Here is a 17861-nt window from a genome sequence, read left to right as displayed (position 1 = left end):
AGATAGTTCTTTTAAAAAATTACAACTAGTTGCAATTGATCATGAGTCAAAAACTAGACACAACCATACAATGGGTTACAGCAAGGAGAATCAAAGTTAAAACTACACACCAAACATAGATGAATCACACACATACTACTGAGTAAATGAAACCAGACACAAAAGAGTACATACAGTCCATGTATATACAGTACATACAGTTCAAAAACCAAGCAAACAAACAAAAGACAAAACAAATCTACTTAAGTCCAGAGAATAGTTATCGTTCTAGGGGAAGAGCGATCGGAAAGAATTAAATAAGGGTGCCTGGCATGCTAACAATGTTCTGTTACTTGACGCTGGTTACACACTTTGTGAGTATTCATCCAGCTGTACACTTACAATATGTACACTTTTCTATATGTATTTTCTATCTGCATTAAAAATACTAAAGTATTATCTCCCACCTGTGTTCCATAAGACTGTTGCCGAAAGAAATATTATTATGGGGTTCTTCCATATGAGAGTTTGGCAGTCTCTAAGGTTAGGAAAAGCTAGGGAAGATCACGTTTACCACATGCCCATTCTGTAGGATGTCTCCATCCATGAGTTTGAATGAGTCAGTTCTCCTGGCATGGCTTTGGACCATGAGCTGCTTCTGTTCACGTTTCCTCAGTGTGTGCTCCTCGGGTTTCCTTCAGCCCCTCAATCATAATCACAGCATGATCTGCACATATGATTTACTCCCTTACTGGAACAGTTGCACTTGAGCACACACTGTTATCAAGTCTGGATCAGCAGCACCAGTTTTCTCATGCAAGAGCCCACATTTACAATATGGCGCTGACTGCTCTTTCAGAGGCCTGTCTTCATTCAGCACTCTTGTACCCGTGTAATCTCAGGGCAGTGAACTGGCACATTTCATGTAATGTGCAAATACAATATAGTGAAGGAATACAGAAAAGCAGATTTTCATATAGAGCTTTGTGCAACTGTGATCTGAGAACTGCTCAAGTAGTCTTAGCAGACTCATGGGACTCCAGCTCACAAATCAGAGTTTTTCCCATAAACTTGAAACCTATCACAAGTTGACTCTTACAATCACTTCATCTTTCTATTTGCTTATGTCAAGACAAATAGGTGCTTCTTTACAACTAGCATTTTGCTTCTTTCCCAGTGGGGCAAACAGCTGTGTTCATTGATTCAAGCTCTTGCCTCTTCTCCCTCAAACTTTTTTTTCCACTCTTCTTACCACAAGTGAGATTGTGGAATCTGAAGCCTGTAACAATGCACAAAAGAATAACAAGCAGGATCCTTAGGACACTGTCCACAACTTCAGTAATTTATTTAACTGGGTTTAATCAGGAACCCAGCTTACTTTTAGTTATTCATTTATGCCAGGTTCAACAGTTTAAAGAAAAATATAATCACCTAAGTTCAATTAATTGTCTTTTTTTTTGGAGACAGAAGAGAGATGGCACCAAATGACAAACAATTTGCCTAAAGCCCATCATTTCTCTTCTTGGCTTATGAACATCAAGTCTCTACATTCTTTTTTGACATGATCCTAATCAGATATAACACCCACTTTTCCTTAATTATACAATGGGGCAAGAGAAATTAGAGTATTCCACACCAATGACTAAAGCAAAGGCATTCATAAAAAAAGGGACCCTAATTACATTATAGTGATTTCCAATGGGAGAATTAAATTACATATTTCAAAGAAAATCTAGAACAAACATTAACACTGTGATGTCCAGTTCAGTGGGAAACCACTTGAATTGGAAAATATGGCCTCAATGTCTCAAATTTATTAGAAGACCATTTTGCAACACCAAGCTGTATCATGCTCTGAGGAAAAATAGTAAGCAAGATCATATTTGAGACTGAAAAAGGGATTAGAAAAAGCAGGAGGGGAAGATAAAATAAAATTAAGAGAAAATTTTATAAACATTAACTCTCACAGCCGTAGTACAATCCTGAAGCAAAGTTGGAAGAAGTGTAATGAAATGACTGCTGGCCTTGGTTTTGGTCCAAGACACAGTGATTAGTCTTGCAAATAATATTTTAAATATATTTGTTCCAGAGCAAGGGGAAACAGCACCCAAAGCACTGCAAGAAAAATAAGCTCTTATTCTCTCTTAAGAGCGAGAATATTTAAAGTTTTAACCAGGATAAGTTTCTAGTACTAGGAAAAAGAATAATACTTTTCATGATTGGCTAATTCACATTCATAAAAACCACAGTGAGTGCACCTACCTCATCGAAGTCCTGCTGAGTTTCATCTTTTGGCCAAATGGCAGCCCTCTGTTCTATTCTGTAAGATACAAAGAAAAAGCATTGCCATTTAAAAGAAGCCTTTCAACAATGCACATTTGTTGCAGATTTGGCCACAGTCCTGTTAAAAACCCTCAGTGGTGTCCCATTGCCTGAAGAACAAAATCCAGACTCCTCATAATGATCTGTAACACTCACCTCCCGCCACGCTCACCTTGTCCCCTAACCTCCAGCCGCTGGCCTTTCGTTTCTTGAACACACAGCGCTGGTTCCTTGTTCAAATCTTCACACTTGCTTTCCCCCTAGATTTTCACAAAGCTGACTGCCTAGCATGGACCATCAACTCGGCTCCGGTGTCACCTCCCAATGAGTCCCTCCTCCTCTCTCTAACCAAACTATTCCTCCCCTTCAGTCTTTAACACACTGCTTTTAGATTTTCCTCATGGGGCTTCTCACTACCTAAAGTTATGCTGCTTATTTGCATTTCCACGTTAAAATGTAAGCTCCAAGGAATCAGTGACTGTCCATTTTATACACTGCTGAGTCCTCCAAACCCAGTGCAAATGCAGTATTTTTATGATCAAATGTGATCTGATACAGTTGTTACAGAAAGATACCATTTGTTCATTGAAGACAGCTTTTGGAAATTCACTCTATCACTTACTCAACAAAATAAATGCTATAGCAATTGCTGTGCAACACAGTAAAGCCAGGTTTTGCACTTCAGTTTCCAACTGAAGAAAAAAGACTTTAAGGCAAATCTACTCCGAATAAATGTTTTTAAGTTTAAAAACAAACAACAAAACTCCACTACTGGCAGATGTTTAGCTCCGAAACATGATTCATCAAGTGCTATGGTCCAATGGCATCTATTACATAACATTAAAGATTTTCTGCAGCAGTTTGCATGCTATTATATAATACATATATTAAATTATAGTTATTATCCTTATTAAAAGGCCTGTTATGTTAAGGAATAAAAGCTGTAGTCAGTGTTAAGTCATTTACAAAAAGATTTATTCTAGGACAGAATTATTTACAATTACTTATTCTGCTTTCATTTGAGTTCTGAAGAAAGCATATATGTCCTCTGAATGGTCATCTAGATGAATGATTTCTGAAAGTAATGATGCACATTTAGAAATGCCACAAGTCTAATGTCTTCAAAATATTCTTAAGAACAAAATTTTTTTTCACTCCATGAGTATTGCTAACTGTGCAAACAATTTACTTCTAACGAGAAAAAGGAGGAGATGGTAAAACAGAATTTGATGGTCACACTGATGTTGACCATGTCTGCACAAATATCCCTCCTGGGTATGAGACAAGATTAAGGGTCCCAACCATGAATCCATGGAGAGATGGACCAGGTGAGCCAAGAAAGTGAGGAAGAAAACGCTGGCACACCAATCCTCTGCCCGCCAGTTGCCTAAGACACAAACAGTGACTCCAAGGCTTCAGAAAATACACAGTAGCTTTTTCCTGCAAAATGGGAGAAACCCTCTTGGGGACAGGCATGAAGCTGGCCTATCCAAGAATATCTAAAATTCTGAATAGCTCATAACCTCTCTGTAACCTAAAGTGGTTCTCAAACTGTGTTTCTATGGAGTAATGGCAGCACCACCAGAAAGAAATGGAAGAGTTGTGTTCTTTAACGGAAGGAGTATTTATCAGTTCTCAACCATGAATGTCTGCTCTGATGCCAGCAGATGGGGAAAAAATTACATGGGAGCAAACATTAATGGAAGAAAGCAGAAATAAGAGTTGGTTTAAAATATACAATATATATTACTGAGATGCAGACAACAGCTACATGTAATACCTCTCATAACCTTCCAAGAAAGCTACTTGTCATCTCCAGACAAACCCCAGATCAGGTTTGAGAACTGTGATCTAAACATCAAAGATGCTTTAGTAGTCATCTGAATGTCTCTCGTGTGACTTGGACAGTGCTCTGGAAATCAGACTCAAGGAACAGCCCTCTAGGCCTTTAGGAAACTTAGAGTCTAGTGGATTCTGAAGCAGAGAATAAAACTAATTAGAACCCAGCTTCGAGGCTTTCATAAATCAAGAAATGAGGACATGGGAGCTGATATTAGAATGGTGGAGAGGAGATGGGGAGGGAGAGACAGATGAAAGAAATATTTTCAAGGAGAACGCCACCAAGAGGTCTTGGATGTATATTGAAAGTGCTGAATGAAAGAGATGGGGTAATAAGATAGAAAAAATAGGTCATTTTGGAGGGGAGAGCAGGTGGCTTGCATGAAGAAAGGCAATTCGTGAATTGTTACTTAGACAGTTGAAGCTTGAAGTAAGGATGAAACAGGGAAGTGAGAGTACCTGGGCAGGGCTCACCCAGCACAGGGCACTTGACAGTGTGTTCTGGAGAGCAAGGGCAGTGGTAGCAGTGAGGCACGGTGGTCCCAGGCTGTGCATCAGTTTCTCACAGTGTGGCCAGAGCCTAGCACGCTGCCTGGCACATGGCACACGCTCACTACATGCCTTATGCATGGATGAAGTGAGGAAGAAACAGAAAGATCCAGACCCGAGAATGACTTCCGGATCTACCACTTAAACTTGGTGTGGGTACTCATGGGCAAGATATTAACCTCTCTCACTCTCAGTTTCCTCATCTGTCAAGTGAAGATGATATCAGGTATGTCACAGGATAATTCAGGATGTGAAGGACAGTTCAGGAAAAACATTTATAGCAACTGGTAGGTGTATTAAATGTAACACATGCACTGTTTGATCAAATGTAAAAAACACAACAGAATTATAAATTATAATGATGAAATGGCATAATTAAAAATAATAATTGAAGCTTCATGAGTAAATAAGCTGAAAGAGATAAAAGCTGAGTCATACTTATTCAGGGCCACTAGGCAGCTATCTGGCAGCTAGGGCACAGAAGGAAGAACCATGAAGAAAATACAGAAGCATCACTAAGGAGATAAGAAGCCAACGAGGACAACAATTTAAACAGTGAAGAAAAAAGAGGATACAAGGAAAAAGAGTATCAAGAAGTCTTACAGGAATAATACTCCTTTAAAAGAGGAATTAAAAAGAATGAAATAATGTCATTTGCAGCAACGTGGATGGGCCTAGAGATTGGTAAAGTAAGTCAAAAAGACAAATACAATATGATAACTCTTTATGTGGAATTTAAAATATGAGAGAAATGAACACATCTACAAAACAGAAAAAACATCATAGATATAGAGAAAAGACCTGTAGTTGTCAGGGGTAGGGGTGGGGAGAGAGGGATTGGAAATTTGGGATTAGTAGATGCAAACTAATATATATAGGATGGATAAACAACAAGGTTCTACTGGTTAACATGGGGAACTGTGTTCAATAACCTGTCATAAACCACAAGGGAAAAGAATATAGAAAACAGTGTTTCTATATGTGCATCCCACTCTCTATGCTGTACAGCATAGTCCGTACTGGTCATAGCAAACTCCCTACTGCAACAACACGAGAGATGACTCTACCAGATGGTCAATACCATTCAGACTGATTATATTCTTTGCAGCCAAAGATGGAGAAGCTCTATACAGTCAGCAAAAGCAAGACCAGGAGCTGAATGTGGCTGAGATCATGAACTGCTTATTGCCAAATTCAGACTTAAACTGAAGAAAGTAGGGAAAACCACTAGACCATTCAGGTATAACCTAAATCAAACCCCTTACGATTATACAGTAGAAGTGACAAATAGATTCAAGGGATTAGATCTGATAGAGGGCCTAAAGAACTACGGAAGGAGGTTCAGAACACTGAACAGGAAACAATGATCAAAACCATCCCCAAGAAAAAGAAATGCAAAAAGGCAAAATGGTTGTCTGAGGAGGCCTACAAATAGCTGAGAAAAGAATGAGAAGCAAAAGACAAAGGAGAAAAGGAAAGATATATACATCTGAATGCAGAGTTCCAAAGAATAGCAAGAAGAAAAGAAAGCCTTCTTACATGAACAATGCAAAAAATAGAAGAAAACAATAGAATGGGAAAGACTAGAGATCTCTTCAAGAATATTAGAGATATCAAGGGAACATTTCATGCAAAGATGGGCACAATAAAGGATATAAATGGTATGGATCTAATAGAAGCAGCAGATATTAAGAAGAGGTTGCAAGAATACACAGAACTATACAAAAAAGACCTTAGCAGTTTGGATAACCACAATGGTGTGACCACTCACCTAGATCAGACATCTTGGAATGTGAAGTCAATGGGCCTTAGGAAGCATTACTATGAACAAAGCTAGTGGAGGTGATGGAATTCCAGTTGAGCTATTTCAAATCTTAAAAGATGATGCTGTGGAAGTGTTCCACTCAATATGCCAGCAAATTTGGAAAACTCAGTAGTGGTCACAGGACTGGAAAAGGTCAGTTTTCATTCCAATCCCAAAGAAGGGCAATGCTAAAGAATGTTCAAACTATTGCACAATTATACTGATCTCACACACTAGCAAAGTAATGCTCAAAATTCTCCAAGCTAGGCTTAAACAGTATGTGAACTGAGAACTTCAAGATGTACAAGCTGCATTTAGAAAAGCAGAGGAACCAGAGATCAAATTGCCAACATCTGCAGAGAATTCCAGAACAACATCTATTTCTGCTTCATTGACTAAGCTAAATCCTTTCACTGTGTGGATCACACCGAAGTGTGGGAAACTCTTAAACAGATGGGAATACCAGACCACCTCTCCTACCTCCTGAGAAATCTGTATGCGGGTCAAGAAGCAACAATTAGAACCAGACATGGAATAATGGACTGGTTCAAAATTGGGAAAGGAGTACATCAAGGCTTAATATTGTTACCTGGCTTATTTAACTTATATGCAGAGTACATTATACGAAATGCTGGACTGGATGAAGCACAAGATGGAATCAAGATTGCCAGGAGAAATATCAATAACTTCAGATATGCAGATGACACCACCTTTATGGCAGAAAACAAAGAGGAAATAAAGAGCCTCCTGATGAAAGTCAAAGAGGAGAGGAAAAAAGTTGGCTTAAAACTCAATATTCAGAAAACTAAGAACATGGCATCCAGTCCCATCACTTCATGGCAAATAGATGGGGAAACAATGGACACAGCGTCAGACTTTATTTTCTTGGGCTCCAAAATCACTGCAAATGGTGACTGCAGCCACAAAATTAAAAGATGCTTGTTCCTTGGAAGAAATACCATGACAAACCTAGACAGCCTATTAAAAAGCAGAGACATCACTTTGCTGACAAAGGTCCTTATAGTCAAATCTACGGTTTTTCCAGTAGTCATGTAGAGATGTTACAGTTGGACCATAAGGAAGGCTGAGCACTGAAGAATTGATGCTTTTGAACTGTGGTATTGGAGAAGACTCTTGAGAGTCCTTTGGACTGCAAGGATATCAAATTAGTCAATCTTGAAGAAAATCAACCCTGAATATTCATTGGAAGGACTGATGCTGAAGCTGAAACTCCAATACTTGGGCCACCTGATGCACAGAACTGACTCATTGGAAAAGACCCTGATGCTGGGAAAGATTGAGGGCAGGGGGAGAAGGGGACAACAGAGGATGAGATGGTTGGATGGCATCACTGACTCAATGGACATAAGTTTGAGCAAACTCCAGGAGTTGGTGAAGGACAGGGAAACCTGGTATCGATGGGTTCGCAAAGATTTGGACATGGCTGAGCGGCTGAACAACCGCAATGCTATACAGGAGACATTAAATACAACACTGTAAATCAGCTATACTGCAACAAATTACAAAAGGAGTGAAAAGCTTAACAATTTCAGGGAAATACCAGGCACTGTACTTATATTATTTCATCTAATCCTCATAGTAACCACAAGAGTTTAGCATTATTAGAGCTATGTGACCCAACAGGACACAGATAAGGCAATTAAATAATTTTTCCATTCACTAAACAATTATTAAACACCAAATTATGTCAAGTATTACTACTGCAGGTGTTGGGAATAAAGCAATGAATTAACAAGTTTCTGTGTCAATGCAACTTACATTCTCACAGAAGCAGAGAGAACCTAAAGAAGTAAACCAGTGATCTGTGACGCACCAGATGCTAAATATTACTGAGAAAAAGCAAGCAAGGCAGTGAGAACAGGGTGTGCAGGAGGACTGCCCAAGCTCACGCTGCCGGAAAATCTCCAAGTCATCCAGAGGTAATGAAAATGAAAGCAGAGAAATAAAAAGGCCAGTGGATCAGAAGAGATAAAGGTCACGGCAGATGAGGAAACAGAAATGGAAACTTCTCACTAGAGATATTTAACAATGAAAAGAGAAGAACCGGAACAGAAGCTAGGTATCTCAAATTCCCTTTTTCTTAAGAGCTTTAAAGGGAGTGCTTGAAGCATGTACAATCCTGCCAGCTCCAACACAGCCCTGCCCTCTAGTCCAGGCCCAGGGAGTGGGAAACTGCAGGCTGGACTCTTCAAAATCTGATATGGCTCTCAGCACTGATGCCCCCAGTCCCCATCGCCCCCAACCCCAATAGCCCCATCACCACTACACCATCACCACCACCAACACCACCATCGCCACCACGATGACCACTGCGATGATACAAGTCAAAACACTTTCCGGAGGAACATAAAACAGCTGCGTGCTGATTTTAAAAGGGCATTTTTCTGGGCTGTGTGACTACAAAACTGTGGCTAGCCTGTGGAAGTGCAACTTGTCTACAATCTGTTGATGTTCCCTCACTCCTAGGACCCTAAAGCCTGTGCTGAGTCAGCCTGCAGGGTCATCCTGCAGTGACCATCTCCCGGCAGGCAGACTGAAATTCAAAACAGCTAAGTGAACGAAGCATTAAGATGTTTTTCTTGGCTGATGGATAATGTCAAACCCGAAATGTGATAATTTGTGAAGAAGCAGTATTTTAGCATAGTATGTTAGATTTATATCAACTTTCTGTAATTAAATTAGCAGACAAAAATGTTCCCTATCTCAGTAAAAAGCTTCCTCATCTATCCAAATCACTGGTGGAAGACACCTGAGAGTCATCTGATGCTCTCCTCTCCCTCAAGTCCAAAGGCCAAGCCGATCCCAAGTCCTTCAGTTTCTTACCCCAAATCACGTTTACATCAGACCTCTCTCCTCCCCCTGCCACTACCTCAGGCCACGTCACCATCATCTGCCTTCTGGGCTACCTTCCTGCTCTTACTACTTCTCCTCCACCTTCTCCAAACCAATGCCCACATGGCAACCTTGTTGCTAACTTTCTGCACACTTACAGATCAAAATATTTCAAACACCCTGTGACATCCTGAAGGAGTGGCATCAGTACACTTCTTCAAACCTGACTCATGCCGATCTCCTCCTCCACGCTTCTCTCCACCTCAGGCCATCATATGCGCTGCCCCTGTGTCCACAACACTCTTCCCTCTCCTCTTCCTCTCCTAGTAACTCACGCAACCTCTAGATACCAGATGCCGATCAGGTCTCCCTTTCACGGGTCTCACTGTACTCTGGTCTCTCACATCTGCCATGTAGCACATCTCAGTCCCTAACTGTGTATCTGTCTAATTATTTAATTGTCTCTTTCTCAGGATGGGAAGTTCCAAGGGACAGGGATTATATGAGGCTTGTTTAATGTTTTATGTTTGCAGCTAATCTTGGCATTTGGTACATAGTTGGCACTCACCGGTTTGCTAATAAAGGATTAGTTCCAGGGCTATGAGTGGCTGCCAATTCCAGTATATTCCTCAGTGTGTAAAAGGATTAGGATAAAACTCACCCTCCCTCCTCCACCTGTAGCAGGAGGGGCTGACTCTTATCCCCACAAGCAGACACATTTTTTGCTGAGGAGACCTGCTACAGATGAGCAAGTGACTTTCTAACACACGTTTAGAAAATCTGGGCAGAAAGTACAAGCAGAGCATGAAACACACTTTTCAGAGTCCTTCATAAAGAATTAGAACCCAAAAACTAAACAGTGCCTACCACAGGTCACATCTTAAAACTCAAGATATTCCACTGCCTTGGATGAGCCTCTGTATCAGAAAACAACACAGGATATGCTAATGTATACCCGGATGACTGTCTGCGGGCTGGATGGCTGCTGTTTCCTGAAACTCCTCTGAAAACAAAAGGTGTATCCCAAGAGGACACCCCTCTGAGCACAATATTCATTATATACAAACAATCACTCCATATACAGACACGGACAAGATGCCAAGAAATTCCAGTAATATTATTAGAAACAATAACAACCTCCAATACCACCAAGTAAGAAGTTCCTTTCCCTGTGGGGTGTAGGCTGTATTAAAGACATTCTCTCACTGGTTTTTACCAAATTTCCATGCTGAAGGACTGAGATCAAATATTGCACAGCCAACTCCAAAGAGAAAGAAACCAAAGGACAGAGTTCAAAATGATGTTCAAAGAGACGGCTGATGAAAAACAGAACTCTAAGTTGAGAGCTATTTGTACACTGACTCCCCCTACCCCATGTATCTCCGTGTCCAGGCCAATGAACTCCCACAGAGACGACATGGGTGTCGGGACTGATCCCCAGGAACAAGCCCTCTGGAAACTGGGACCTAAGCCTATCTCCCATCTTGTACTTCTCTGAAGACTAGAATCAATCACTGTTAATAAAAACAGAGATTCCTGGCCCCAGACTCACTGAGTCAGGATTTCCCAAGGCATGCACTGGGAATATGAAATTAACAAGCACTCCAGGGCAACCCCAAATGGGAAACATTGCCCTGAAGGTTCACGTCATCCACCTGGGAAGAGACCAGTGGCTGAAGGATGCAGGTGAGGGACTTCGGGGGTTACAGGAGTGACCCAGTGTTTCTGGATGGGCCTCCCAGGGGACACAGTCCAGAAGAAGGAAGAGCTAAGTCCCTGGAGATGCTCTGAGAAACTCCAAATAAAAGGCGGGACAGGCACCTCAGCTGAGTGGGCTGGAATAGAGCCCAGAAATCGCCAGAAAACACTGATGCCTGGAGAATAATCGAGCAGTGAGACAGGCTCACAGTGTTGGGCCTGGGAGAGGGAAGGAGGCTGAGTCTGGGATTGGAGCGCCAGCAGGTCCAGAGGTCCCAATAATGCATGATTATTCATCACGCTGAGAGGACCCCCTGGTCTGATGAGTGGGACACAAAGCTCCCCGCCTCCACCATCTCACATGTCCACTCACTCAGGGCAGGGTGATCAGATACCCAGTCTCGGGCAGGCAGTGCTTAGCCCAAGGGGCAGAGTGCTCTAGCAGATGCTTCCATTCCAGACAGCTCTGCTCACTCTCATGACCCCCCTCAAGCCCCAGCCTAGTCTCTTCAGTTTTCTGCCTCAACTTTCAGAGGGACATTACTGTCATGTAATTGCTTTTTCCTCACGTACAACTATATTATGAACATGTGCCCACATAAGTAAAGGCTCCAGTAAAACATGGTTTTAACTACCAATCATGAAGATTGGCATTTCTTAAGCAGGCAGTGGTAGGCCCTCTAGGGAGCATTTAGGAAACTGAGGGCTATTTGTGATGCGCACAGAGGTTGGGCTCCCCACTGAATTCTGTGAGCTGGAGCCAGTGCCTTGACAGGCATCAGGCAGCCCCACACAACAAAGAATTTCCCACCCCACCCCCCCATCCCCGCAGGACTTCCAAACGTCTTCTGGGAATGTGAGGGCCAGGGGCACTTGGCCTTTGCACAGTCTTAACTAGAAAATGATGAGAGGGGCTTCCCTGGTGCTCTAGTGATTAAAAATCCACCTTGCAGTGCAAGGGACACCAGTTCGATCCCTGGTCTGAGAAGATTCCACATGCTGCAGGACACCTAAAGGCCTGTGCTCCAATTAGTGAAGCCCGCATGCCCTGGAGCCCACGCTCTGCACCAAGAGAAGCCAGCACAGCGAGAAGCCCAGGCACCACAGCAAGAGAGTAGCGCCCACTCGCCACATCTGGAGAAAGCGCAGGGGAGCAAAGGCACAGCACAGACAAAAGACTTAGTTAAAACAATAGTGGGTGAGACAGAAGTATCTAGAACACACAGTGTGGAGAGGGGATTGGACCCAACTGTCTCAAGTGTGTCGCTCAGGACCACTATTCTATGATTCAAACATATAAAGAAATCCAGTCATGTGACTTTCTACCGAGTTCTCTCAGAGGGATCAATTATCTATTATATTCCTATCTTCTTCCATGATCATATAATTGAAAATTTTACATTCTAATTTTGGTTTGGTTAACCGTTTCAAATCCTAAACCTAGAGAACTTTTACCCTTAAGTATAAGCCAAGGAAGGAGAAGGAAATGGCAACCCACCCCAGTATTCTTGCCTAGAGAATCCTGTGGACGGAGGAGCCTGGTGGGCTGCTGTCCATAGGGTCGCACAGAGTCGGACAAGACTGAAGCAACTTAGCATGCATGCACTGGAGAAGGAAATAGCGACCTACTCCAGTGTTCCTGCCTTAATTCCAGGGATGGAGGAGCCAGGTGGGCTGCTGGCTATGGGGTCACACAGAGTCTGACAAGACTAAAGCAACTTAGCAGCAACAGCAGCATAAACCAAGGAAACTATAATGGATGTACATAGAAATATTTTTCAATGATTTTTACTACAGAAATGTCTACAGATAAAAATCCTAGAAGTTACCAAAATATCAAATAATTTGGAATTAGTTAAATCAATGATGGTATATCCATAGAATAGCTATTTCCAGCTATGGTATATCCATAGAATAGCTATCCATAGACTAGCTAATATTTTAGAATATTTCATGATATAGAAAAATACAGAATTAAGTGGGACAAACAAGTTACACAAAAATGGGTCTCAAAGATTTCATATATATGAAGAAATTTCATATATATTTCATATATATATAAATATATAAACTCTATCAAAAACGTTTTTATCTAGTATTGATACAGGATAAAAGAAAAATAGAAGGGGTTGGTGGGAGCCCTATGTGTCATTATACATGATGTGTGTGTGTGTGATATTTAGCATAAGTCCTGAAAAGGAATAATCCTGTTGATAATACAAACAGAGGCACTGGAGTAGCCATTGCCTCATTGGGAAGATGAAGAGCAAGAAGAACAGCTTCATTCCCATGGCCTCAGGAACACTGAATACTTAAACAGCTAGTCAATGTTCTAAATTAGATTTAAGTTTAAATGCACACTGTCACCTATAATCATTACTGAAATTTCTCTCTTAAATCAATTCCAAGTTAGCGCAAGAAGTTTCCCAAGGTGTTGAAACATTAAGGACAAAGTTTTTTGCTCCATCTCCTAGAAATATTATTTCAAACATAGGGCCATAAAGAGACTAAAGTCTGTAAAATAAGTTTCTTATAGAAAATCGTACATTAAAGTATTCATTATAGAAAATCAAATTTGTTCAACTTAGCCATAAATGAACTCAGCAGCCTTGTGATAATTAACCCATTACTCTATTAGTTTCTGTATAAAGGTCGGATAGTCAGAATACTTTCCAGTTTAGTTTATTCTGTGGGGTTTGCTTTAAATAAATATTACTTCTCTAACAGATTCAAACTCTGCTGCATTGGGAATGCCCTTTCATACACACATCATTCTTTTTCATGCCCAAATTAAAACAAAGGCAAGAACATTAAAACGTATACTACAGTAGTAACAGAGGTTATATCTGGGTGGTATACAATTATAAGGAATTTTTATTTCCTTGGAATTTACTGTATTTTTGAATAAAATCATGTGTCACTTACTTTTATTATTTTTTTAAATGAAAAATGAGTTTCCCTTTTATCTTTATCCTAATCATTGTCCAGCCAACGTGATAACATTTTATTGAGTGATCAAGGGCAGAATACTTCAAAAAAAATAAAACGAAGAAGGAAAAGAGGGTTTCATTTCCAGAATAATCAAGTGTGGGCTCTTTTTCAATCAACACTAAGGATTTGGTGTGGTATTCTTTTGTGTGTGGTCTACAGCAGGGAGGATAAATTATTTTTATCTGTGGCTGCAAGAGCTTTATTATTAAGCTAAAGTCTTTCCATGTCTAATCCTTTAAACATCCAGGGTGTTGACAATTTTCAGGCTTGAGGCAAATGGGGCTTTAGAAATCACCTGACTGAAACCTGAATTAGGGGAGAGGGTGGTCACCTTATAGACAAGAGGTAAAACCTGCATTTTTTTAAAGTTTATGTTATTGAAGTAGAGGTGACTTACAATGTTGTGTTAATTTCTTTTGTACAGCAAAGTGATTAAGTTATACATATATATATACGTTCCCTTCACATTCCTTTCCATCATATCATAAGATGTTGAATATAGTTTGCTGTGCTATACAGTAGGACCTTGTTGTTTATCTATTCTATATAAAAGTTTTCGTGTATGCATGCCATGTGCTCAGTCTAGTCTCTGCAACTCCTCTCTCCATGGAGTTTTCTAGGCAAAAATACTGGAGTGGGCTGCCGTTTCCTCCTCCAGGGGATCTCCCTGGCCCAGGGATAGAATCTGCATCTCTTGTGTCTTCTAAATTGCACGTGGATTCTTTACCCACTGAGCTGCTGGGGAAATCTGGGGTATAATAGTTAACATCTGTTAACCCAAAACTGTGGAAGGAAAGTTATGACAAACCCAGAGAGCATATTAAAAAGCAGAGACATCACTTTGCCAAAAAAGGTCCATATAGTCAAAGCTATGGTTTTTCTAGTAGTCATGTATGGATGGACGTGAGAGTTTGATCATAAAGAAGGCTGAGAGCCAAGAATTGATGCTTTCAAATTGTGATGTCAGAGAAGACTCTTGAGAGTCCCTTGGACTGCAAGGAGGTCAAGCCAATCAATCCTAAAGGAAATCAACACTGAATATTCATTGGAACGACTGATGCTGAAGCTGAAGCTCCAGTAATCGGGCCTTCTGATGCAAAGAGCTGACTCGTTGGAAAAGATTCTGATGCTGGTAAAGATTGAAGGCAAAAGGGGGCAACAGAAGATGAGATGGTTAGATAACATCTCTGACTCAGTGGACATAAACCTGAGCAAACTCTGGGAGAGGACAGAGGAGCCTGGAGTGCTACAGTCCATGAGGTTGCAAAGTCTTGGACATGACTTAGCAAATGAACAACAACAACCCCAAACTCCCAATCCACCCCCTTTCAACCTCCCCCTTGGCAACCACAAGTCTGTATTCTATATGAGTATGTTTCGGTTTCACAGATAAGTTCCTTTGTGTCATATTTTAGATTCCATATATAAGTGACACCATATGGTATTTAAGACCCTGAATTTCTTAATTTCCATTCCACCAGCGTTCTTCTGCACCCATGGGGTGGAGGCAGGATAGGGGCTGAGGAGAACCCTCACTACATGACTGCCATTCTATGCAGTATAAGCAAAAAAGGCTATTTTTAGAATCCATGATTACCCAACTATGTACCAGACTCTCAAAATTCTGTCAAGACAAGTTAATTTTAAAAAAATCTCTATCATATCCCTTTAAAAAATGAAAAATAAATTCTAAAAACACACTAACAAGAAGAGCACACTGATAATACACAGATCTCTGCTCTAGTACAGTCTTAAAAGGCACATTTTATGTTCTTTACTGTTAAAAAACTCTGGGTGCTCATTCCCTTACTCATTCTTTCTCCTTTTAGCAGAGCCCATTTAGACTCTGCCTACTTCTACAAAAAAACATTTGAACAAGAAACAAGTAGCTATTAGAACACACACAAGTTGTCTATCTCAAAAACAAAAGATGAAAGGATTTATCCCCCAAGGAAAAGCTGCTGCCAACAAAACTTCCTCCTTCCATAAAGCAACAAAGTTTTCTCTTTTATCTGAAATGTTACAAAAATAGTCAAACCCATCAAAGGCCATTATCCTTGCTAATACCCCAATCTTCAACCCCCTCTAACTGGGGACTTCAGGTGATCTAATGAACTCCAATTCACAAATATAACCACCAACTTAATTAGTAGTAACACATTGCTATAGAATAGCTCTTGTTTATACAGGCAAGGTCTTTAATGACATTAAAAGGCTTAATACTGTCATAAATTTTAATACAATATTTTAAACACAAGTGAGTTTATCACTCTCAAAAGTAAATTTACTTAGCTCGGTAAGAAATCCGCAACTTCATTAGTATTCTCCTACAACCATAAATTCCCTTTTGTCATATCTGAGCATTTACAGAATTGGCACTGGCTTTAGCTATAAAAATCAATCAAACTGATGCATATTCATCACCTAACTGCTCTAAACAGGCTGATGGTGCTCGTCCTGGTTCTATTGCAAGGGAAGCCCGGGCTTAAGCAAATTACAGCCTTGCTGGGTGTCAAACTAGGAAATGAGAGGGTTGTATTAAATGATTACTAAAGCTTCATTCTTGCTCTAACTAAATGCAGTTCTGTAACTACGAGTTTTAAAAAGCTCCAGATACTAAGGACCATGCCAGAGTAGGGCAATATGCAGCCCCACCACTCAGATGCACTGAAAATCCAAATTAAAATGTAAACACATCATCTTTCATAAGGAAGCATTAAGGTATTTATCAGCCATCACCTTATTAGGGCTGAGCTCCAGGCAGCTAGAGTCCTAAGGATGAGCAGTTGCTGGGAAGAAAAGGATTGAAGTAGGCATTTAAATCAAATGGCCTATAAGAGCCAGGCAAAGAGCATACATAGAGATCTGAGTGGGGATTGTGGGAAAATGAAGAGCTGCTCCTAATTATTCCAACTAATTACTGCTTTACAAGAATGTACACCCTGGGTTATCCCATTTTTACATATTTCAAAAGAATGTCAAAAATCCATAAAAACCTCTGATATTTAAACATTGAATCCTGAAGGATTGATGCTTTTGAACTGTGGTGCTGGAGAAGACTCTTAAGAATCCCTTGGAGAGCAAGGAGACCAAACCAGTCCATCCTAAAGGAAATCAACCCTGAATATTCATTGGAAGGACTGGTGCTGAAGCTGAAGATCCAATACTTTGGCTACCTGATGCAAAGAGCTGACTCATTAGAAAAGATCCTGATGCTGAGAAAGATTGAAAGCAGGAGGAGAAGACGGCAACAGAAGATGAGATGGTTGGACGGCATCACCAACTCAATGGATGTGAGTTTGAGCAAACTCCAGGAGATAGTGAAGGACAGAAAGCCTGGCATGCTGCAGTCCATGGGGTCACAAAGAATTGGACAGGATTTAGCAACTGAACAACACAAATGTTTTAAAACAGTCTACAAGCCAATTGCATCTCCATATTAGATACACTTGCAGGACACCAAATGTGAGATCTTTGCTGTGGGATACCATACAACTGAGGAATAAAATAGAAAGATGGGGGGAGATGATAAATAGGAAGAAGGATGCAAAGAAAGAGGATAGAATGGGCTAAGTCACTATCTGAAGTTGGCTCTCTTGAGGGAATTCAGAACAAGTAAACTTGGAGGCAGGAAGAGATTAAGAAAGTGAGTCTAAACCTTTTGGGTCATGGGTAGCATATGAGATTCTCATAAATGCTTTAGAGATTTTCTCTGGAAAAAGAAACCTAAGGAGTAAGAAGAATAAAGCTGCCCACCAAGATGTCTGTATGTTTGTTCCTTGCTCTCCTCCCCTTGTTACCTTACATGGCAAAGGGGACTCTGTAG

At 40.6% G+C, this 17861-nt stretch overlaps 1 protein-coding gene across 3 annotated transcripts in view; it reads right to left on the bottom strand.

Annotated features, from left to right (window-relative positions):
* The window catches only part of FAM13C (family with sequence similarity 13 member C), a 153801-nt gene that overhangs the window by 71495 nt on the left and 64445 nt on the right, over positions 1-17861 (bottom strand). For all 3 annotated transcript variants that reach the window (XM_052639918.1, XM_052639919.1, XM_052639920.1), the window contains exon 5: positions 2242-2299. In XM_052639918.1, the coding sequence (XP_052495878.1) occupies positions 2242-2299 (58 nt within the window). The remainder of the gene's footprint in view (positions 1-2241; positions 2300-17861) is intronic.

This window comes from Budorcas taxicolor, chromosome 5 (assembly GCF_023091745.1).
Source record: "Budorcas taxicolor isolate Tak-1 chromosome 5, Takin1.1, whole genome shotgun sequence".
NCBI lineage: Eukaryota > Metazoa > Chordata > Mammalia > Artiodactyla > Bovidae > Budorcas > Budorcas taxicolor.
This window is presented reverse-complemented; position numbering and strand designations above follow the sequence as displayed.